General features: G+C 40.3%; 1 protein-coding gene across 2 annotated transcripts in view; it reads left to right on the forward strand.

The window, feature by feature from the left end:
• Positions 1-16,493, forward strand: part of ZDHHC9 (zinc finger DHHC-type palmitoyltransferase 9) — a 29,865-nt gene extending 13,372 nt beyond the window's left edge. For both annotated transcript variants that reach the window (XM_043458344.1, XM_043458345.1), the window contains 7 exons: positions 3,105-3,263; positions 8,058-8,195; positions 9,105-9,153; positions 9,908-10,010; positions 11,116-11,219; positions 11,600-11,696; positions 14,929-16,493. In XM_043458344.1, coding sequence (XP_043314279.1) covers positions 3,105-3,263; positions 8,058-8,195; positions 9,105-9,153; positions 9,908-10,010; positions 11,116-11,219; positions 11,600-11,696; positions 14,929-15,042 — 764 coding nt within the window. In that variant the 3' untranslated portion in view covers positions 15,043-16,493. The remainder of the gene's footprint in view (positions 1-3,104; positions 3,264-8,057; positions 8,196-9,104; positions 9,154-9,907; positions 10,011-11,115; positions 11,220-11,599; positions 11,697-14,928) is intronic.
• Positions 16,494-23,701: the final 7,208 nt, after the last annotated feature.

Here is a 23,701-nt window from a genome sequence, read left to right on the forward strand (position 1 = left end):
AGTACTCAGAGAGACTGGGAGCCCACCAGATCCAATAGCAGTTGGTGCCTGCCTAAGTTGTTCTCAAGTCTGATACTCAAGTAGCTAGAGTCAGCATCCAAGTCACGTAGAGTAGAAGAAAGGGACCCAGGACTTCTAAGACTAAAAGCTGTGGCAATGGAGCACCAATCCATGGTTAGCCTTTAGTTCCTTCAGGTGCTTTGTTGTTATTGTTGCTTATTTGTTGGGATTTTATTAATAATAATATTATTTTATTTAATTAAAAAGATGCAAACATGTTAGAGTTCTAATAGGTATTATATTGCATTTATATCTTATTTTTGAGAGAACTTATATTTGTATAAATATTATATGCCTCTCCAAGAGGATAGTATATTTTTCTGTATTTTCAGACTGAATTTTGTACCCTTTGATACAATTTTTATTGTTTTTAATTTAGTTTCTGTACTTCTCATCCTGAGTTTATTCCTAATGTTTATATGCGTGCTGTTGTCAAGGAAATGTTTTCTCCCAGTTCTAGTTGGCTTCTTCCCCCCCGCAGTTTTATTGAGATATAATTGACATGTGACATTGTGTAAGTTTAAGATGTGCAATGTTTTGATTAGATATTCTTGCTTGGAAAGCTTCCAGCTTTTGTATTTCTTTTGTTTATTTAACTGTGTTTATCTTGCTTCTTAGTGGATTTCTTTTCAAAAAATTTCAGCCTGTTTTAGTTGTGCTAAGGGGACATAGGTTTGCGCACATCTGCGCTCAGACTACTTAGGGATGCAGTGAGGGTGGGAGCTGTGGGAAGGAAACAGGTGGGGTTTGTTGGCACAACTGGAGTTGGGGAAGACCTGGGCTAGTTAGCAGCAAGATAGGAAGGGACAGTTGTGAGTGTAGGGTTTGCTCTCTCTGGGTTATTCTTTTATCATCCTCTTTTCATTCACATGTGGAGAAACTGAAGGTCAAGGCAGTACTTTGACGTGATCTTGCCTCTCACAGCAGACGGTTAGCAAGGTTAGCTCTGTTTTGCCAGATTGCTGGGCCCAGGGCCCAGTCTTGAGCTGTCAGGTTGTTACCTCTGCATTTAGCATGTTTCTCTCAATAGTAGAGTGTATTCTTGAGTTCATACATAGGTTTATGTTAACAAGTTTTTGTCAACTTATATTTGGCCCTGTACTAGGTATGCGGTGGGTGGGGGCTGGGTAGGGGAGAGAAGAAGACATGTGGTCCCCTTGCATAGTAGCCCGCCTCACGGGGAGGGTGAGCCATGAACTCTGTCTCCCAGGTGCCTTCATGCAAAGCACCTGCAGAGGAATGTTAAGGTGACATGCTGGTACTTATATCATCCTCTAATGAATAGCTCTCCCCATTCTTTTAAGACTTATGTCACACTGTTATTGTTTGATTTCACAGCATCCACCCCACTCTGCAAAAAAAGGAAAAAAGTTCCATATGGCAGATATTTTTAAAATCAAAGTGAATTGAAAAAAATCTGTTTTTAGAATTACCCTGCACAGCAAGGGTGCAATGAGATAGGCACTCTCACATGCTACAGATGGGTGGGCATGCATTAAATTGATACAATCTGTCTGGGAGGCAGTTTGGCAATAAGTGACATGAGCTTTAAGGGTTCTTACCCTTTGACTCAGTAATTTCACTTCTCTCAGGATTAGCTAAAGGAAATAATCTGGGATGTACACAAATAATCGTAGAAGGATTTTTATTAGCACCACGCTCTAACCAACTGAGCTAACCGGCCAGCTCGTAGAAGGATTTTTAATGCATCATTTTTTTTTTCTTTTTCCTAGCTATTTTAATGACAGCAACTTAATGTATTACTGCGCAGACTTCAACAGGTTTTCCTTTTTTTCTTTATGCTTTAGCAATAAATTTTAACTCGTAAGCATATTCTTGAGGAAAAGGAGGAGATTGTGATTAGGGTGGAGATCAAAGGGAACAAGCTTTGTCTTTAATGTTTTAAGTTTTTGCATACAACATCATTTAAATAGCAAAATTCCAGAGACAGCTTAAACGCCCAATAACATGGATTGGTTAAAATAATTGCAGTACATGCATATGATACAATATAGATAATGATGTTTTCAGAAAAAGACAACTGTGGAAAAATGCCCATTGTATAATGTTAAGTGAAAAATACAAGGTATAAAATTGTATCTATAATATAATCTCAAATTTAAAAAATTATGAATGTTTATCTGTTGAATAGAGGGAAATACACCAAAATGCATAAAGATCCCTGAGTTGAGAGATTTTCAGTGATTTTTCTTATCTATTTGTATTTTCTGTTTTTTCAAATTTTTTTGCAATAAGCATGTATTTTTAAATAATTGTTTTTATGATTCTAAATATTGCCAGTTTTTTCATGCATATATTTACTTTTGCAAGATAAAATCCTTTATACCTGTTTCTTTTTAGCATACATTTTCATTTTTCAGTATGTTGTGAACATTTTCCTGTGTCATTTAAAATGCATACATCATTTAAAATGGCTACATAATATTTCATCCCATGTGTGTATCATAATTTACTTAACCAATCTACTACTATGATATTGATGTTATTTTCAGTCTTTCACTATTAAAAGGGAGTTCTGTGACAAATACTCTGCATTAACATCATTTGTATATCTCTTTGTAATTTGGTAAGTTCCTAGAGGTTGAATTGCTGGGTCAAAAGTATACACATTTAAAATTTTGGTAGTCATTGCCATATTGCTTACTGGTACCTCCTCCCCATCCTTGCCAACACTGAGTATTTTTCTTTCTAATATTTGTTAATATAGAAAGTGAAAATGGTAACTTTGTGTTAATTATTTATTTCTTTGGTTATAGGTAAAGTTGGATGTTTTCATTTCATATATTTTTTAGCCATTTTTATTTCTTCTTATATGAATGTTTTTCTTTGTTATCAGCCAAAAAGCTTGAAGAAACACTTTTTAACATGTAAACAAAATAATTGCATGGCACTCAGTGGAGTTTTGGGAAGATACTCTTGTGATGTTGAGAGTCTAGTCTGGAGATGACAGTGGGCCTAGGGAACCTTTGATTATTCTCATTGCTCTTGGAGAGATGATATTACCTGTCTTTACTGATCTACAGAAGCTACCAATGGTGCAGTGCCCCAAGGCCAGCGACCACCCCCTCGTATCAAGAATTTCCAGATAAACAACCAGATTGTGAAACTGAAATACTGTTATACATGCAAGATCTTCCGGCCTCCCCGGGCCTCTCATTGCAGCATCTGTGACAACTGTGTGGGTGAGTAAAACCAAAGGGGCTTTGCCTGGGGAAAAGGCTGAGTTGAAGAGGATCAGAGTGGTTTTTCTCAGGAAAAATCAGTGGGGATGGGAAGATAGATTTAGATAGAAAATGAGCTAGATTTAGTTAAGAAACTTGAGATAGGAAACAAGCTTCTGAACAGTTGTAAATCAACTGTACTTCTGTAGATCAGATCATAATTTAAATATCCTCTAGTCTAAAAATTTTAAAAAAAGACCTCTTGTAAATGAAGAGATAAACTTTACCTGTTTGTCAAATCTGAGTTTTCCTCTGCTGAATCTGTTTCAAGTGGAACCCACCTTACAGAGGGGGAGGAGAATCCTAGTCCACTGGAGGGCAGCATCGAGGAAGGAAGGGCTAAATAAGAAGTGGTGTTCCCAAGAAGAAAGAAGTTGCTAGCACTGATCGAATTTCTCGTATATATTAGGCACTGTGCTAAGTGCTTTCCCTTTCTCTCATTTAAGACTTATAAAAACACCATAAGATAGATATTATCCCCATTTTACAGATGAGGAAATAGGTGAAGCACCTTTGTGTATGTTTGTATGAAGCTGGAAAGGGTCTAATTCCAAAATCCTCATTTGTTCTTTCTCTGCTTCTGCTTCAAGTGTGGCAGGTGTATGTGTGCATAATATAGGGGTCTGTGCTTCTGTCTGCATATATATGTGACTTAATTGTAATCACTGCCTAGTGTATGCTGAGCCCTGGGAAAGATCGAAAACAGACAGTAAATAGTCTGTTGAAAGGCAGGTGTGTGCAGTTCCTTATATTATTAATATCTAATATTATCAATTATCAATATTATCAATTCTTCCAGCATTCTCTGCATGCGCCACGGAGTATGCCTGAGTACATTGCTTTCCTCTTATCAGCCAGTTCTTTTTAGATTAAGGGTGGGAAGATGTATCTTACTTTAAATGGTAAAAGGATTTTTATAAATTGAAACATTTTAAGTGAACCAGGAAACTTGATACTTCAAGAAAGTCTGATGTGACGGTTTTCGGAAAGAATTTCCTCTCCTTATTAATATTCTTAAACATAAAGAGCTCATGCAAGTTGATTTTTTTAAGAAAAACCCCCAATATTTCAGTAGAAATATGGACAGCAGATAAAACCGGAAATGCAATTACTTAGTTAACCTGAAAAAAGTGTTCATCTCTACTCAACATCAAAGAAAAAAATTAAAACAAGATCTTTTTAAATCTAGAAATTCATCAAGGATAACTTGATAATGCTTCGTCCTACACTGGTGAGAGTATAAATTGGAACAAACTTTTTGGAAGGCAACCTAGTAAGATTCACGCCTTAGAACATGTATACTCTTTGATGCCACTAACTTGCTTTCTAGGGATCTATCCTAAGAAAAGTAATTAGGAATGTGGTAAAAGATTTAGGTATGGACATATTTACCTCCAGATTATTATAATAATGAAAAATTGGAAAGAGCCTTATTGTTCACCAGTAGATAGATGGTCAAATAAATTGTGGGACTTTCATACTGTAGACTTCTGTCTATGGGAAAAGCTCATCCTAGAGAGAGGAATGAAATAAAATAGAAGATAGGCTACATTTATAGTGTGATCTCAGTTACCCATTGAAAAAATATAAGTATATATAAAGAATTATGCATGGAAGTACTCCAGAATGCTTACTGTCTATTATAGGTTGTGGGGTTATAAGGGATTTTGTTTCCTTCATTAGAAAAAAATTATTTTCAAGTTTTCTACAATGAGCATGTACTAGTTGTATTATTAAAAAAAAGTGTGATTTTAATATAGTAAAAATATATCTGTATAAATATGTATTTTCCAATGTTTTTTATTGGCAGGTTTGTTTAAAGTAAGGCTATCTTTATTCCTTTTTCTGAAAAGATACTGCAGCCCTTTAATTAGGAGATGCACCATTCTTAACACTTATTTTTTTGACGGGTACACAGCTCATTGTGCTTTAAAAATGATGTATTTTATTCTTTGTGGGGTTTTTTGATTCATTAAAATAATACACATTCATTATAGAAAAGATGGAAAGTACAGGTGTAAATAAAACTTAATCCCAAACTCACTCTCCATTTTCTTGTATTTCCTTCTAGTCTTTCTCTCATTTGTAAAATTGGATCATACATGATAGAGTTTTTAGTCCTGCCTTTGTCACTTAATGTTATATCCTGAGCATTTTTCTACATCTTTAATAAATATTTTTTGAATATATTATTGTTATTATTTTGGCTTCACTGCATGGCCTGTGGGATCTTAGTTCCCCAACTAGGGACTGAACCCACATCACATCCCTGCACTGGAAGGCAGTGTCTTAACCACTGGACCACCAGGGAAGTCCTGGAATATGTTATTTTAATGACTGCATAATCCATCATATGGCTATATTCTAGTCTATTTAGGCAATCTGCTATCAGTATATATTATTCACAATCCTATTTCATTTATTATTATAACACATTAATCAAAATTATTAAGTTTAGGGATGTGGTGAAATTGGAACCTTCATACTTTTCTGGTGGGAATGTAAAATGGTGCTGCCACTGTGAAGAATACTTTGGCAGTTCTTCAAAAAGTTACAATTATATGGCTCAACAATTCCACTCCTGGATATATACCTGTATTAGTGTGCTTGGGCTGCCATAATAGAATACCACAGACTGAGTAACTTAAATAACAGAAATTAATTCTGTCATAGTGCTGGGTGTTAGTGGTCCAAAATCACAGAGCCAACTGGTGGATTTCTGGTGAGGATTGCAGGCGGCCACCTTCTGGCTGTGTCCTCACCTGGCCTTTTCTCTGTGCTCACATACTTCTGGTATCGCTTCCTTTTCTTATAAGGCTACCAGTTTTATTGGATTAGGGCCCCACCCTTATGATCTCATTTAACTTTAGTTATCTCCTTAGAGGCCATATCTCCAAATACAGTCACACTGGAGCTTAGGGCTTCAACATCTGAATTTTAGGGAGGGGGGGATGACACAATTCTGTCCGTAGCAATACCAAAAAGAATTGAAAAACAGAAACTCAAACATATTTGTACATCAGTGTTCACAATAGCCAAAAGATGGAGGCAATCCAAGTGTCCCTCAACAAATGAACAGATAAGCAAAAATGTGGTATAGCCATATGGAATATTTTCAGTCATAAGGAGGAATGAAGTGTTGATACATGCTACAACATGGATGAGTCTTGAAAACATGCTGAGTGAGAGAAGTCAGACGCAAAAGGCCATATATTATATGATTCCACTTAAGTGAAATATCTAGAATAAGCAAATTCATAGAGATCGAAAGAAGATTAGAGGTTACCAGGGGCTGGGAGAAGGGGAAAATGGAAAGTTACTACTTAATGAGTACAGAGTTTCTGTTTAGGGGTGATGAAAATTTTTGGAAATAAGTAGTTGTGATGGTTGCACAACACTGTGAATGTAATTAATGCCAGTAAATTTTACACTTAAAATAGGTTAAAATGGCAAATTGTATGTTTTATATATTTTACCACAATAAAAAATTTAATGAAAAAGTATTGACCCTAAATTCCTGTGCTCTTCTCTAGTTCCTTATGAGAAATTACTGAAAATAGATTTATTCTGCCAAAGGGAGGTGAACATTATTAAGGCTCTTGATACATATGCCCAAATTGCTTTCCAGAAAGGTTCTATCAATTTGTAGTTCCACAAACAGTATATTATACATTTTACCCTGTTTTCACTAGCATTGAATATTATTTTATATATCCTTATTTTGATAGGCAAAAACTTTCTTATTGTTGTATTAGTATTGCACTGGCTTATGACTAAATATATGTTAATGTGGTATTATTAACTGTTTTGCTTTTTGACTATTTTCTTGAAGGAGTATTTGTATTTAATTATTGATTTATAAGGACTTTTAATACACTAAGTTACAAAATTCAAATATATTCCTGTTGGGTTTTCTTCCTCTTTAATTTTCCTGATAGCATTTTTAACATATAGGAAATATTTTTTAAAGTGTATGAAGTTAAACCATTTCTTTGTCATCTGTGTTTTTTCCTATTACTTTTATGCTTAGAAAGCCCTTCTCCATTCAGGAGACAAATGTTCACCTAGTATTTTTGTTTTTTTTAAGGTTTCACTTTGTTTTTACATTTAACTCTTTAATTCATCTAGAATTATTTTTGATAAATAGCGTGATGGAAAAAGATTGAACCTTATTTTCAGTCAAGTAACCAATTGTTTATGGAATGGTACTGTCTTTCATCGCTTTCACTTTCACCACTGGTTTTGTAGCACTGCCTTTCCCAGACAGAAGATTTTTATATATTCTATTTCTGGGCGATTTCCATTCCATTAAGCTATGCCACACCGTTTAAGGTGTATAATTTTTTACTAACTGGAGTTTTAAGAAAAACCACACTACTCATTTTTCAAAATTCCCTTGGCTATTTATACTGATTTATTCTTCCTGCACTTAGTAGACTCATATACTAAGACTTTTCTTTGGAAAAACGAGCTCTGTGCTGTTAACTGACAGTGAGACAGATCACTTAACCCCTCAGTATCCCAGTTTCCTTATCTGTAAAATGGAGAAAAGATTATCTTCTTTTGCCCATCTTCCAGGGTGGTTGTGGGGATCGAAGGAGATGGCTGTGAAAACATTGCAAAAAATAAAAACCAGTATTTTACAGTTGCAGTACGCAAGGATCCTAGGGGTCTGGGAATTAGGTATGAAGTGGATGGTGGATGTTGTGCTTCGTTTTGGAGGCTTTGGCACTGGACTGTCTCTTTCTCCCACAGAGCGCTTCGACCATCACTGCCCCTGGGTGGGGAATTGTGTTGGAAAGAGGAACTACCGCTACTTCTACCTCTTCATCCTATCTCTCTCCCTCCTCACGATCTATGTCTTCGCCTTCAACATCGTCTATGTGGCCCTCAGTGAGTATACAGGGTAGTGTCTGTTGGAAGGGTGGGTGGGGGGAGAAGACTTGAGGACAGCTTAGGGGAGTGGTTCCATATCCTGGGGGGACTTTCCCATTGCAAAGGCACCTTAGGACCAGTTATAAGTGAGCACTACTGTCTGCTCCTGAGCAGAGCTCCAAACCTCAGGATTTACTGAGCATGTTGGCCTTCTCAGTGGCCCTCTGCTGGGTATTGGGACCATAATTACTGGTTTGTCCCTAGAGTACCTGGCATGTCCCAGGTGATCCCAAAGGCTGGGGATGTATTTTTGGTGTATGTGTCCTCTCTTCTGCCTCATAAGACCTGCTTGGTGTCACGTGGTAGAAGGGGTTATACCAGAGAAATGTCTTAGTGGCTCATGGTCTGCTTTGGAAGATAGAAAACACACACTTGTGCACGTCTGCACATGCACACATCCCCACACATCCAATAACCCAAGGACAGACAGGATGTGGAGTTAAAGGAGTGGTCTTTCTCAGGGTAGCTCCCTGGGAAGAGATGAGTGCTAAGCTGGGTTTTGGACAGTGGAGGGATATAGATTGGTGAAGAGAGGATTTTTCTTGGATATTCCTGGTTTCTTTCACCTATGAATGCATTTCCCCCTCCATGCCCATAGCTGGAGGTTAGGGAGAAGGGAGGGGAGCCAGATGCTGGGCTTGTGGCTGACTCTCTAGTCCAGTATTGGGTCCTGCGTTGGAAAGGTGAACCCTTTAGTCAAGAGAGCACCAACTTGTAGGTGAGTCCCTTACCTGAATGAGGGCTTATCTCTTGCCAGCTTGTAACAAGGATGGGGGGAGGGGGGGAAGAAAGTGAGTAGGCACTAGAGTATGTGGGTATTTTTTACTGAAGTTACTAATCTTTCTACTCCTCCTCCCAATTTCACAGAATCCTTGAAAATTGGCTTCCTGGAGACATTGAAAGAAACTCCTGGAACATATCCTCCCCTGGCAGTAGGTCCCTGTGCAGCCCTCTTAAACTACTTTTCAGCGTGCTTTCTGTCTGCAGTTCTCCACCATCTCATTTTTCAGACGTCAGAGACTGCCAATGTCTAAAATTGAAAAATGTAGTCTTAGTGGTAGCAACCAGAATGGAAAATGGCTGGGGCTGAAAGGGAGGTCTTTTTTTCACCCTTGCCTCCACTGCTTCCCTCCCAAGTCCTTCTGATCCCAGGCTCAGCCCTGCCTTCTCTAGTGGGCTGTACTTTGCTCTCAATAGACCTCTTGTGTCACTAGAAGTCCCACCTTCCTGTTACAGCTAAGGCTTATTTTGTACAGCAGTTACATTTTTGAGAAGGAGATTCAACTGGGATTTCTAGAAATCACATTCTGGTTTTTTTTCCCACCAATTTTTTGTTTATAGAGTTTGTTTTCTGGTGGCAGAGATGACCATCGTTGTTTTGCTTTGGACCCCTCCTAAATGTCCCTTTCAAAGAGCCAGTGATGAATAAACAGACAAACATCTAAATACACTAAATCTGTTAGAGAGCTCCTTGTAATGTGTACAGGAGTCTGTTACTTTTCATGAGGGATAGAGCCAGTGAGTTTAGAATTCATCCATTGTTATAAGTGGATATATATTTGTGATGTATGTTCCAAGGGGTAAAGATGGTGTGATTGGTGCCATGAGCATGGGCCGAGGCATTAAATCCCCTGGTGTGGCTTCTTCAACATTCCTTAACAACACCTCACTGTTCTAGAAGTACTCATTTGCTTCTTCACGCTCTGGTCCGTCGTGGGACTGACTGGATTCCACACTTTCCTTGTGGCTCTCAACCAGACAACCAATGAAGATGTGAGTCAGCTTTTCCTCTCCTCATCACATATTCTTCTACCAAAAGCCTATTCTCTAATTACCTGCTAGAGAACTGTCTCCAGGGTCTGGGAGGTTGAGGCAGGCAGAAGCCAGGTGTGGGAGATGGTTAAACCAGGTGTGTAGAAGAACAAGCAGACTGCTTTTTTGGGAGCTGAATGCCCATAGGGAATGAGGAAGAAGAGACTGAATGGTTGGGTAGGCACAGGTCTTCAGATGTTCATACATCCTTAAAAGTTAACTAACTGGGTTTGGAATGGAGAGGGACAGTTGCATTGAATTGCATCCTTGCTTTTATTTTATTTTTTTTTAAATATTTATTTTTATTTATTTAACTTATTTAGCTGCACAGGGTCTTAGTTGCGGCACATGAAATCTTTTAGTTGTGGCATGTGGGATCTAGTTCCCTGACCAGGGAATGAACCTGGGCCCCCTGCATTGAGAGCTCATAGTCTTAGCCACTGGACCAGCAGGGAAATCCCTACATCCTTGCTTTTAAAAAGTTACTGATTAATCCATATTTATTGTAGAAAATCAGAAACTAAAGATAAACAAATAATAGCAAATAAGTCCCTGTAATTTTACCTCCTAGGCCTCACCATTGTTATGGTATGATCTGTAGTCTTCTAGACTTGTCTAGACTTGTTCCCATGTTTGTTTATGTGAGTATATTATGTTTTTTTTTCAGTCTGGATTTCTTTTTTTTCTTTTTTTAAAAATTTTATTTATTTTTATTGGAGGCTAATTACTTTACAATATTGTGGTTTTGCCATACATTGACATGAATATTATGTATTTTTAAATGGAAATAATATATAACGCTCAGGTATCTGCATTTTCAACTCTATTGTGAATACTTTTCCATGGCTATGCATATATTTCTTTTTTTTTCTATTGTGGTAAAAGACATGTAGCATAAAATGCACCACCTTAAGCCATTTTTAAGTGTACAATTCAGTGGCATTAGTGCATTGACAGTGTTGTGCAACCACTGCTAACATCCATCTCTAGAACTTTTCCATCTTCCCATGCTCTATGTATTTCTTCAACATAATGTTTAATGTAAGCCTTGGCTTTTATCTTTCAGATCAAAGGCTCATGGACAGGGAAGAATCGTGTCCAGAATCCCTATAGCCATGGCAACATTGTGAAGAACTGCTGTGAAGTGCTGTGTGGCCCCTTGCCCCCCAGGTACTCAAAGGGCTGGAAGGTTCTGGAACTCTTGGGACAAGCAGTTAGACCCAATCCTGTCACCTGGTCTGATGCGTTCTTCTGAACATGGCCTCTTGGTGTCAAAAGAGGGCTTCCCAGGGATTGTCCCTGGGTGCCATATCTACATGGACCATAGACCACAGGCTGGTTGTTTTGAAGGAATGACCTTTCATTCTTATTTCATCTGTTTATTCCTTTGTTAATGTGGTATTCTATGATTTGTGGAAGAAAGAAGTGAATGGAAGGCAGGAGGTGTGTGCTTGGATCAGGCTAGACTGCCAAAGGGCACACAGAAAGCAGATGTGGGTGGATGGACAGGTGGATGCAAAGTGTTTTGTTAACTCTGCTATCTCCTTCAGTGTGCTGGATCGAAGGGGTATTTTGCCACTGGAGGAAAGCGGAAGTCGACCCCCCAGTACTCAAGAGGCGAGTACCAGCCTTTTGCCTCAGGGCCCAGTAAGTGTTCCTGACTTTTTTTTTTAAAGCTTTTAGACTTTAAGACTGATTCTGTGGTAGAGGGTATAGGCTAAATTTATACCTTAGCGATATAATTAGGCAATTTTGTGTCCAATCACTCCAGCTTCCCTGTGTCTGCTTCTGTGCTGACATTTTCTTAAGATATTCTTGCCCTTGACATAGATTAAGATCTAGTCGTTTCTCCAACATTTTGTGCCAGCCAGTGTGCTAAGGATACACCAATGAACAAGGCACGCGATGTCCCTGCTCTTACAGACCTCATTGTGTAGTGGGGATGAGAGACAATAAAACAGGCTATTGGTACAATGACAAGTGTCTTGATGAGGGAAGAATAAAATGCTATAGGAGCAATGATAGTGGTCAGGGGAGTGGGTTGGAGTTAGTGGTGTGGTTACCTTGATAGAAGGGGGCTTCTTCTCTGGAATATGCAGGTGTTATGGAAACTCTCCCAGCTATGCTGCTCAGATATGCTTTAATAACATATGTTCCTAAAAAGTTATTAGTTGAACTTTCTTTTTAAATAGTAGCTCTATTGAGATATGATTCAGATACCATAAAATCTCAGTTAAAAATGTAGGATTCACTGGTTTGTAATATATTCACAGAATTGTGCTATCATCACAGCTATCAATTTTAAAACATTTTCATTGCCTTTCCCTCCCCCCCCAAAACCCTGTACCCATTAGCAGTCACTGTTCCTTTCCCCCTAGTTCCCTCAGCCCCATCCCTAGGCAACTGTTAATCTGTTTTCTTTTCCTGTAGACTTGTTTGTTCAGTATATTTCATGTAAATGCAGTCGTATTATATGTGGTCTTTTGTGACTGGCCTCTTTCATTTAGGATTGTATTTTCAAGGTTCATCCATGTTGTAGCTTGTGGCATTACTTTTTTCCTTTATATGGCTGGATAATATTCCATTATATGGATAGACCACATATTACTTATACGTTCATCAATTGATAGACATTTAGATTGTTTCCACCTTTTGGTTATTATGAATAATGCTGAAATTAACATGTGTATGCAAGTTTTTACATGGACATATGTTTTCATTTCTCTTGGCTATATGCATGAAATTGAAATTACTGGGTCATATAATAATTTTATGTTTAACCTTTTGAGGAACGGCTGTACTGTTTTCCAGAGTGGCTGTACCATTTTCTCACCCCCACCAGTTGCATATGAGGGTTCCAGTTTCTCCATATTTTGGGCAACACTTGTTATTATCATCCACCATTTTGATTCTAGCCATCCTTGTGTGTGTGCAGCCATATATCATGGTAGTTTTGATTTGCATTTTCCTGATGCATAATGATATTGAGCATCTTTTCATGAGTTTATTGGCCAGTTGTGTATCTTCTTCTTTGAAGAAGTGTCTATTCAGATCCTTTGTCCATTTTTAAATTGGATTGTTTGGGTTTTTTTAATTGTTGAGTTGTAAGTGTTCTTTATTCTGTATGTAAATCCCTTAGAGATTTGATTTGCAAAGATTCTCCCATTTTATATATTGTCTTTTCACTTGAGGGTATCCTTTCAAGCACAAAAGATTTCAGTTTTGTGTAGTCTAATTTATCTATTTTGGTTGTTGTTTTTGCTTGCGCTTGCATTGTCAGATCTAAGAAACCATTGCCTAATCCAAGGTCATGAAGATTTATACTCTGTTTTCTTCTAAGAGTTTTATAGTTTTAGCTCTTATATTTAGGTCTTTGATCCATTTTGAGTTATTTTGTATATTGTATGAGGTAGAGGGTTCAAGTTCTTTATTTTGCATATGGATATCCAGTTGTCTTGGCACAGTTTGTTGAAGATTATCCTTACTCTGTTGAATTGTTGTGGTACCCTTGTCAAAAATCAGTTGATCATAAATGTGAGAATCTGTTTCTGGACTTTCAGTCCTATTCCACTGATCAATAAGTTTATTCCTATGCCAATATCGCACTATCTGGGTTACAGTAGCATTGTAGTAAGTTTTGAATTTATGAAGTGTGAGTCCTCCAAATTTATTCTTTATTTAATTGTTTTGGTTGTGGTTCCATATGACTCCTAGAATCAACTTTTCAATTTCTGCAGATGTACCAGCTGAAATTTTGATGGGGATTGTATTGAATCACTCAGTCATGTCCGACTCTTTGCAACCCCATGGACAGTAGTCTGCACCAGGTTCCTCCATCCATGGGATTTTCTAGGCAAGAGTACTGGAGTGGGTTGCCATTTCCTTCTCCAGGGAATCTTCCTGACCCAGGGATCGAACCCAGGTCTCCCGTGTTGTAGACAGCCGCTTTACCGTCTGAGCCACCAGGGAAGTAATTTGGAGAATATTATCATCCTAACATGATTAAGTCTTCTGAGCCAATAATATGGGCTTTAATCTCATTTATGTAGGTCTTTTAAAATTTCTTTCAACAATGTTTTGTAGTTTCCAGAGTATAAGTTTTATATTTCTTTTGTTACCCTTATTCATAAGTATTTTATTCTTTTTGATGTTATTATAATATAAATGGGCTTCCCTGGTGGCTCAGGTCATAAAGAATCCGCGTGCCCTGCGGGAGACCTGGGTTTGATCCCTGGGTTCAGAAGATCCCCTGGAGAAGGGAATGGCTACCCACTCCAGTATTCTTTCCTGGAGAATTCCATGGACAGAGGAGCCTGGCGGGCTACAGTCCATGAAGTCACGAAGAGTTGGACACGACTGAGAGACTTTCACTTTCACATAATATAAATGAAATTATTTTGGAGACTTCCCTAACTGTATCATTCAGGAGATATTTTTAAAGCAGATATACCATCTGAAGATTTAGCCACCCTACCCTCTTTGGTTTAGAATCACTGTTCTAGTGAGCCACCTATTAGGGCCCAAAGAAGATTGAGAGCCACTGTGTCAGACCTTGTGAGACATGTATGTTATAATATTCTGTTGTGAAAGAGGGAAGGTGATCTGTGTAATTATTTGTGGTCCTGTTTATTATTATCATGAATAATAATGGAAACATCTGTCCACAACAGGCAGTTAAGAGTAGAACTCAGACTTCAATTGCCTTCTGTTGAGAAGGCAATAGTCTAGTTTTGGTTCAGAGTTTCGGGCTGGTGGGAGCATATCTCTAGCCATCAGTGTGGTTAATGGGTTCAGAGGATGAGTTCAGTGTCAATGGATTATCTCCACTTGGATTCTGTGGGAGACCTTTGTATTGACTTTGATATCTTTTCCTTCTCAGGCTCCAATAGACCATCTAAGCAATGAGATGCCAGAGGACACCAGCACTCCTGAAGAGATGCCACCCCCAGAGCCCCCAGAGCCCCCACAGGAGGTGATGGAAGCTGAGAAGTAGCCTATTATGGAAGAGACTTTTGTGTTTGATTAGGGCTGTGAGAGATTTAAGGGGAGAAGGTAAACCTGAGACAGAGAGAGAGTAAGCTGTTCCTCTCACTGTTTTTCTTTGGTCTTTATTCACCCTGTTGTAAACTGGCATTTTCTTGCTGCAAGCTTTTTTAATTTCTGGACTCTAAGCAGTCGCAGAAGATGTCAGTCACCTCTGGTAACTGGACAAATGGGTCCCTTGGGCCCTGGCACTGGTTTTCCATGGCCTCAGCCACGGAGTCTCTTTGGACTCCCCTCTCTTCCCTCCAGATCCCAGCTCTCTTGCTTGGGGTCACTGGCCCAATCCTGGGGTAAAGTTCCTTGAGACTGGCTCAAATCCCCTCAAGTTGCTGCATGTCACGAGTCCAGAGGCAGTCACAGAGACTGCTGGCCAGGGCATTCTACCTGGATTCTCGAGGCCTTCAGAATGGAGGAGGATGGAGAGTAGGGTTGGAGGATTCTCACGGCTCCAAAGTGCCAACATTGCCAGCAAATCCTTTCAGGAACGGGGCAGGTAGCTTCCAGTTGTTGTATTTATTCGTGTAGCTTCTCCTTTGTCCCCTGTCCACTCTCTTAACACCTAAGCCCCACTCTTTTCCCGTGAGATATATGTAAGTAGTTGCAGTATAGATAACAATTTACATTTCTTGTAGACTACCCAGAAACTTTTTACTACCTGTGCCATTCTCAATAAGAACTTATGAGATGCCAACGGCATGGTCCCTCGCACTCTCTGTCTCATCTCTCCTCCTCTCTCACTAGCCCCTTTTAATTTGCTTTCCTTTTGACTCTTGTTCCCGTTGGGAGCAGGAACGGCAGTAATAAAAGTCTGCACTTTGGTGGTTCCTTTTCCTCAGAGGAAGCCTGAGTGCTCACTTAAACACTACCCCCTCAGACTCCCTGTGTGAGGCCTGTAGAGGCCCTGTATGCACAAATGGGGAAACCAAGGCACAGAGAGGCTCTCCTCTCCTCTCCTCTCCCCCTGTATCCCCTCAAAACAGAAAAAAAAAATAATACAAAAAAGAGGATAACAAGTACTTCCATTAGGCCTCGGCTGAGCGAGGAGGGAAAGCCCCGCACTGCTGCCCTCCCGGGTAACCCACTCCAAGGCCTTGGCCCATCTCGGGCTTGGTAACCACACCAGGGGCTTCCTCCAGGCCCCACTCTTCCAGCACTTCCACCGGCAGAGTCCCAGAGTCGCTTCACCCTGGGGGTGGGTTGTGGCCCCCAGTCAGCTCTGCTCAGGACCTGCTCTATTTCAGGGAAGAAAATTTATGTATTATATGTGGCTATATTTCCTAGAGCACCTGTGTTTTTCTCTTTCTAAGCCAGGGTCCTGTCTGGATGACTTCTGGGGAGGGGGGGAGTGTAAACCAGAACTTTTAATCTATTTGAAGGTGATTAAACTGTGTCTAATGCAAACTGCCTGCCTCCTCCTTCCCCTTCCACTTCAGGAACCACTGTGGGGTGTAAGTATCTTTGTGTGGCGGTGTTGAGGGGTGGGGGTTGAAGGGGTTGCTTGTTACTACTACCCATACTTCCCTTTTCCAGGGGACCCTTGGGTTGGAGAGATTGCTCCCAAACTCTCCACTGATCTCTTTTACACTCTGGGTTGAAGTTTACCTTATTCTGAACTATGAAGAAAAGCCTTTCAAGGCCATGGACAGTGTTAGAAAGATTGGGAGGGTCAAGGGTTATATTAAAGTAACAGAACAAGTTCTTTATTAGGATATTGTTTTTATGCAGATGGATGGTTTTAATTGCAGATGAATCTTGGTTATTAAAGCAGGCTCATCAGCCCCCTGCCCCCGGAAATATTTTGTTAGTGATCTTTTACGAGTGATGGTATATATTTCTTTTTAAATGGTCTCTAATCAAAATTCCTTACCAATTCCTGTTTCATTCTCCCCAGTTAATCAAAAGTAATGAAACTTGACTGCTCCCAGATTTTTCTCTGTCTTCCTATTTTCCTTGTAGCAGGGTTTGAGGTTAGCAGTCCTTGGAGAGACAGAGAGACTGGGACTGTGACCGACTCTGATTCCTGTCCTATCTGCCTCTGCTTTCCCATTCTTTTTCTGGCTCTCTCGGTTTTGTCCTTGTAGTTAGATTTTAGTCAGTTCAAAATAAAGCCAAGCCTGGAAAGTTGGGAAGATACTAGATTTTTTTCAGTTAGCTTGCCACTCAGATGAAACTGTTTTTAGTCAGTTCTCAGCCCATCTTGTCTCAGCCCATGTCTTCTCTCCTCCTCCAATTTACCTCAGCCACTCTTCTGTTGACCCTTGGGTCCATTAGAGAAGCTGTCTTTTCCTGTGGTGAAGGGTCAAAATGGAAACCCCTTATCACTAGTATGAAATGATTTTTTTAAAGCTTCTGGTTTTCCCTACTCCCTGCCCTTGTTCTTTTCCTTTATAAATCTTCTATATTTAAGACCTTGGCCTGAAGATCTGTCCATTCATACCATGCACCAGCTGGGACTGTTCCTAGTCTGAGTTCTGATCAGAGTGGAGATTGATGAATTGGTCCTTCCCAGGGGAATAGGCTTTAAATTGTTTACTCTTTTCAATGGCTGACATTCTTTCCACCTCTCCCCTTCCTCCCCATTCCTTAAGTTCCTATGTTCCTCACTTCCCCAGGCCGGGATGGTTGGAATGAATCCAAAACCTCTGGGGGCTGGTGGAATTTGACTCTTTCGGGCCTTTTTATTTTTCATGTCCCTTTGGCCCTGGGGCCCCCTTCGCCCTAGATGAGAACACCATCTCCCACTTTGCTTTTTTCACCAGTGGCAGCAGTAGGTTCTAAATCTATAGCAGCTAAACTCCATTCTTCCTGTCCTGACCTTCCTGCCTTTACCCATAAGTCCCTTTTTCTTGCTGAATGAATCTCGTTACCTTGTTGAGGGAAAAATAATTTTGTTTTTAAATCTGTTTTCTAACTTAAATGCAATTTAATATGTAAATCTCAGCACTTTTGTGTGAGCCTACAAATGTGTGTGTGTGTGTGCGTGTGTGTGTGTTGTGTGTGTATGGTGGGATTTTCACTCTCTGGTTTTTCTTAATAAAGAAATCCTTCTTTCGGGGGGAAGCCAATTAATGAAGGAGACCTGAATAGTTGTAGAAATAGAGGGATGTCTGTTTCTTTGTGCTTCTGCCTCATTTCTTTACTTGTGCCTAGTGTGAATGACCAGACCCCTCCACCACCTTTTGACCCCCTCCCTTTTAGAGGGCCCTCAGCCTAGTGGGGCAGAGAGAGGGACCTGTACTGTGTCTGGTGCCCCTCTGGGACCACTTGGATTGGCTCAAGCGGTAACCTAGCAACCTAGCTCCCCTCCCTCTCCCCAAGGCCTGGCCCTGTTAGTCCTTTTCTTCCAGCTCAGTTCACTTTATACCTCTGAAGCTTGGGGCTGGGCTAGGGAAAATCACCAAGGGATCACAGTAAATGTTGTTTTTTTTTTTAAATAATTTTCTCTTGTGCCTTGGTGCTACTAAAGAAGACCAGTGCTTCCAATGATTCAAAAAGCATTTGTGTCACTTTTGAGAACACATTCTAGGAATTGCTTGCTGTTCTTTGGCAATATGCTTTAGAAATAGTTTCAAAGGCTACAACTGCAAATATCATTAGCTTTAAAGGATGTAAGGCCTACTCCCTAAAAAGGGAGTCATTGTGGATTTCATATTTTGGATAAATATGAAAGGGAAATGGGAACTAGAAATCTTCTGTAAACCGTCAGATGCCCTATAGGACATCAGTATAGGTAGAAAAACCTAGTACAACTATCTGGGCCTAATCATTACACAAATAAACACAAAACATATTTTTACAGCTTTAATATTATACACTGAATTTCCAGTAATGCAGCAATTGTGTAAATTGAGTAAAGATGGTCCTTTATTTTATTCAGAAATTTACCAAGAGTTGTGTCTTTTGAAAATCAGGTCACCAACAGGAGTGCCATTCATGGTTTTTTAAATCTCCAATATTTAGTCTTCCTTTGTAGCACTTGCATTTGCAGTGAATCTGAATGTATAGTGGAAGCATTGGACTATTAGATCTTTTAGTATAGTCTTATGCAGGCATTTGCATCTGAAGTGTAGTTATCTGATTCTAAATGACTTTCCTTTTGTTTCTTCTTTATACTATAGTTAGTGTATTATATTGCTATTCTGGAAATTATGTGTATAAGCAGTTTATATTAACTATGAAATGCATTTCAGGCTAAGGGTATATTACAAAATATTATATATACCAAGGGAGGGTTGAAAACCCCTGAACTAGATTGTCTCAAAGGTCCCTTTCTACCTCTACATATTTGGAAAATTTAGAAAATCAACAATGCCCCTCATCCCCTTATACCTTTAATGTGCTTTTTAAATTTTAAAAGTAACACATGTTGAAATTTTGAAAGCACAGGAATGTAAGAGGATTGAAAAAAATCACTCATAAAGTTATCACCAAGTATATTAATCACTGTTAATGTTTTGGTTTATTTCTTTCTGGTCTTTTTTCTTGTGCATATTTATATATATATATACATACATATTTTTGAACATAACTGGAATTCAACTATCAATATAGTTTTGTAATCCAGCTTTTTTTACTTAGTATTTTTCATACCATTATAAATTATTTGAAAATGTTTCTTAATGACTCCATAATATAATATATATATAATCTTTCCCCTATTATCAGACATTTTTTAGGCATCTCCAATTTTTCCTTATTATAAATATTGCTATGATGAACTTCCTTATATATGGGCATATCTGTGATTATTTCTTTAGGATAAATTCCTAAAGGTGGAATTAACTGAGTTTGATGGCTCCTGATGTGTGCTATGCTCAGTCACTTTAGTTGTGTCCAACTCTTTGTGACCCCATGAACTGTAGCCTGCCAGAGTTCTCTGTCCATGGGATTTTTCCGGCAAGAATACTGGAGTGAGTTGCCATTTCCTCCTCCAATGGCTGTTGATAAATATGGCCAAATTACTTTACAGAAAGGCTGACCCAGTTTGTCCTACCACCTCTGTATCAGAGAGCCTCCTTCAACACACCTTATTTAAACATTTGATCATCTGATAGCTAGTTATTAACTGGTATCTCCATGCCTTCATTTCCTAATTCTTATTTCTTCCGTTAATAATGAGGTAAAACATTTTCTGCACCTCCCCTCTGCCTTATGTTTCTTGCCATTTTTATTCTGTGAATTGGCTAAGTCCTTTGTTTATCTTTCTTCTGCCATTAGGGGTTTTTCTTGTTGTTTAGTCACTAAGTCGTGTCCGACTCTTTTGTGACTCTTTGAACTGTAGCCCACCAGGTTTCTCTGCCCATGGGGTTCTCCAGGCAAGAGTACTGGACTGGGTTGTCATTAATAAATGGAAGCTTGGAGCTCATCCTCCACCATAGGCCAGGAAGTAACGGAGCCTTGAGTTAAAAGTGTCTTTACAACTCTGGAATACAGCATAGATTTACCACCCTAACATTCTATGTCTCTTCACTTTCTTCAAGCCCCCCCACAACTACCTTTTCTGCCAGCCACTGCCTGTCTTCAGCTATCTGACCATTCCAACTTGCCTGCGTGGGTGGTAGTTTTGTGCCCCAACTAGAGACATGGTTGTCATAAAACCTGGCCTCTGTCCATGACATTCCTGAAAGGAAAACACAAATCAATCATTGTAGTTCATATTGCTTGTGCTCACTTTTGTGTGCCCTCTCTCTCTCAGCCGAAAGTACCATGACTTATCTAAGGTCACACGGACAGTTACTGGTAAACCAGAATCCAGATGTCCTCAGTCCCAGTCCAGAGAGTTTTCCAACATAACCCCCTACCCCTCAGTCGAGCAGGTGTAGACAGAGAAAGCGGTTTGAATAATTCCAAGTGTCACTGAAATGAAATGAGCCTTTCCTTTATTTAACATTCAATAAATACTTATTGAAAACTGACCACATTCTAGGGCTAACTTTGAGTGAGATTGCATTGTTGACCCCATTCTCTTGAGAGTTGAGAAGCAGCAATGATTTTAGGATTTTTTTTTGCCATTTTGGATGAATTTTACCAATGATCTCTCCATTTTAGGCAGACAGAGGGCTGACTATATATAGTCGAGCTGGTCTGGGGGTAGTTGTTGGGTTTTTTTTTTAAAACTTAAATCTCTTAAATCTCTCTTCAGACACCTGCACTTAGGTTGAACTGATGGTGGGGTTTCTTTAGCACAGAAAGTCAGGAAGTTGCCTAGTCGGGTTCCCACAGTCAAATCGCCTGTCCCTTTGTGAGGGCCATTGCCCCGGGCCCTTTCTGACGCTATCCCTGGCAGGTCCCAGAGGCAGTGGTATACAAATGCTATATTGGTAACTGTGAAGTTATAGGAAAAGGTGAAGTCTCCATATCAAGTGCTATAGAATTGCGTTTATTTAGGGCCTTCCTGGAGGAGGAGTGTCGGCTGGGTCTACAGGGGAGGCAGTTCCTTCCCACTTGATTGTGTTGTTTGTTGGCCAAGCAACATAGAATGTGGCTGACGTTGTGTGAGAAGTGAAGGTAGCCTTTATTGTGAAGGCGGGGTGGGAGAGCCACTTCTTTTCCCCAGCTGGGAAACCTCATACCTCATCCTGAATTTCCTGCCTGGGAGGCTGGTGGGAAGGCGGTGAACCTCACTGAGACTACCGTGATCAGGACCCGTTTTTCCCTTAACAGACCTCTGTTAGCTTGGTTTTATTGCCCGTGGTCTCCCATGGCTCCACTGAGGCCTCCACTTCTGTGAAAAGCCTTGGCAGGGTTCCTGTGAGTGAGAGTCAGAAACAGCAGCTGGGGCCAGTGTCAGACTACCTTGCTCTAGGGTCTGGGCAGGGACAAAAGAGGGAATTTGTGGAGGCAAGAGCTGTTGTGGGGGTGGGGGGTAGCTGATCAGGACCTACCTTGGGAAAGAGAGGTGGCGAGTGACAGGGGAGATGGTTTAGGAGGAACGTGCTGATACCCCCGCCTGCTTCCCCTAGCTGTTCAGCCTCTAATCCTCAACTAAGGAGGAGCTGGCTGGACTTGATGGTCTTTCTTTTTGAATCTGGCTTTTATCCACTTCTTTCTGGCAGCACATGGACGTCCAAGGGAGTTGCCTAAAGTAAGGCTGGTACCCAGGGCTAATCATCTTCCTATGGGCTGGGCACCGCAAGGGTTGCCCCGGGCTTCCCAGGTGGACTTTCTCCCGTCACCAGCCTCTCCACACACCAGAGCTGGAACCCCCTACCCTGAATGCTAGCACCCTCTGGAAGCTTCGAGATAGCTTGTCTCTGAGCTACAGCAGTTAGCCTGCAGACAAGCACATGTCAGCATGGCCTTTGTGCCCATTCTTGAGCTCAGTACCTTGATGGTTACAAAAAAACTAAAACTCCACGATTTATTGTCACTATGTGCCAGGAACTTTATACACTATCTCATTTCTTTCTCTGCCAACCCCAAGAGGTAGGTATTATTAGCTCACTTTTTTTGTTAAATTTAATTTTTATTTATTTTAAATTATTTTAAATTTGAGTTTTAATTAACACGTAGCATTGTGTGAGTTTAAGGTGTATAAAATGTTCACTTGATATATTTATCACAATATAGATCATTATTCTTATTTTATAGAAAAGAAATGTATGTGTATGTAATTACCTCAAATTGTGTAACTAACTAGTAAGTGGTGGAGCCAGGATTTGAAGACACTTAAGTAACTCCAAAGCCTTTGCTCTGGGTCACTGCACTAACTAGGGGTCCAAGGAGAGATGGGCCTTAAAGGGAGTGAAATGGAGGTCACAGGATGGTGACATGATATCATTCATTGTGCATTAATTTTGTGTGCAACACTATGCCAAGTATTTTGCATACACTACTTCATTCAATCTATATAACAGCCCCATCATGGGGGCTAGTACTATTATCCCCACTGTACTGATGTGGAAAGTAAGGTTCAAGGAGGTTTAACAATTTGTCCAGGATGATCCAGCTAATGAGTAAGAGACCCAAGACTTGAAGTCAGGTTGGCCAGAGCTGCTAACTACTAGTACTCTCCGTTCTGCCCTAGAAGAGCCTCCTCTGGCTGGAAGAACCCCATTGCCCTCTTGGCCTAGGCCTCCCCCACCTTCCAAGGGGAGCTAGAGGCTATGGTTCCCTTGGCCTTTGACATCCTGGGCTGGGGTATCTGCTCTCCAGCTGTGAAGACTCCGCCTCCTAGACACCAGCCCTTGGTTTGCTGGGCCCGGGGCTCCACTTGACATCTTCTAGATGTCCCTGGGGCTGGACAGGAGCTTCCAGCAGCCCTGCCTGGACAAGGGGCTGCAGGTTGTGGGCTGCAGACCTACAGAGGTGCACTGCCTTTCTCCCCCACAGGCCCTGGCCTGTAGTCTACATTTCCTCATTGCCCTTCTTCACGGCCCGCTCCCTAAATCTGATGATCATTGGAGCCCTTGCACAACTACCTACTTTCAGCCTATATTCGGCTTACAGACCAAACTGAAGCCCAGTAGCTGTGAGACATCTTCCCATCCCCCACTCCAGGGCGGGGCAAGATTTCAAAACATCATGTTCTCAGTCATTCCTCTTTTTCTGAAGTTTTCCTTTCCCCAGATGGGAGTTAATAGGGGGTTTGAAAACTGTAAGACTCTCCT

This window comes from Cervus canadensis, chromosome X, assembly GCF_019320065.1.
Source record: "Cervus canadensis isolate Bull #8, Minnesota chromosome X, ASM1932006v1, whole genome shotgun sequence".
NCBI lineage: Eukaryota > Metazoa > Chordata > Mammalia > Artiodactyla > Cervidae > Cervus > Cervus canadensis.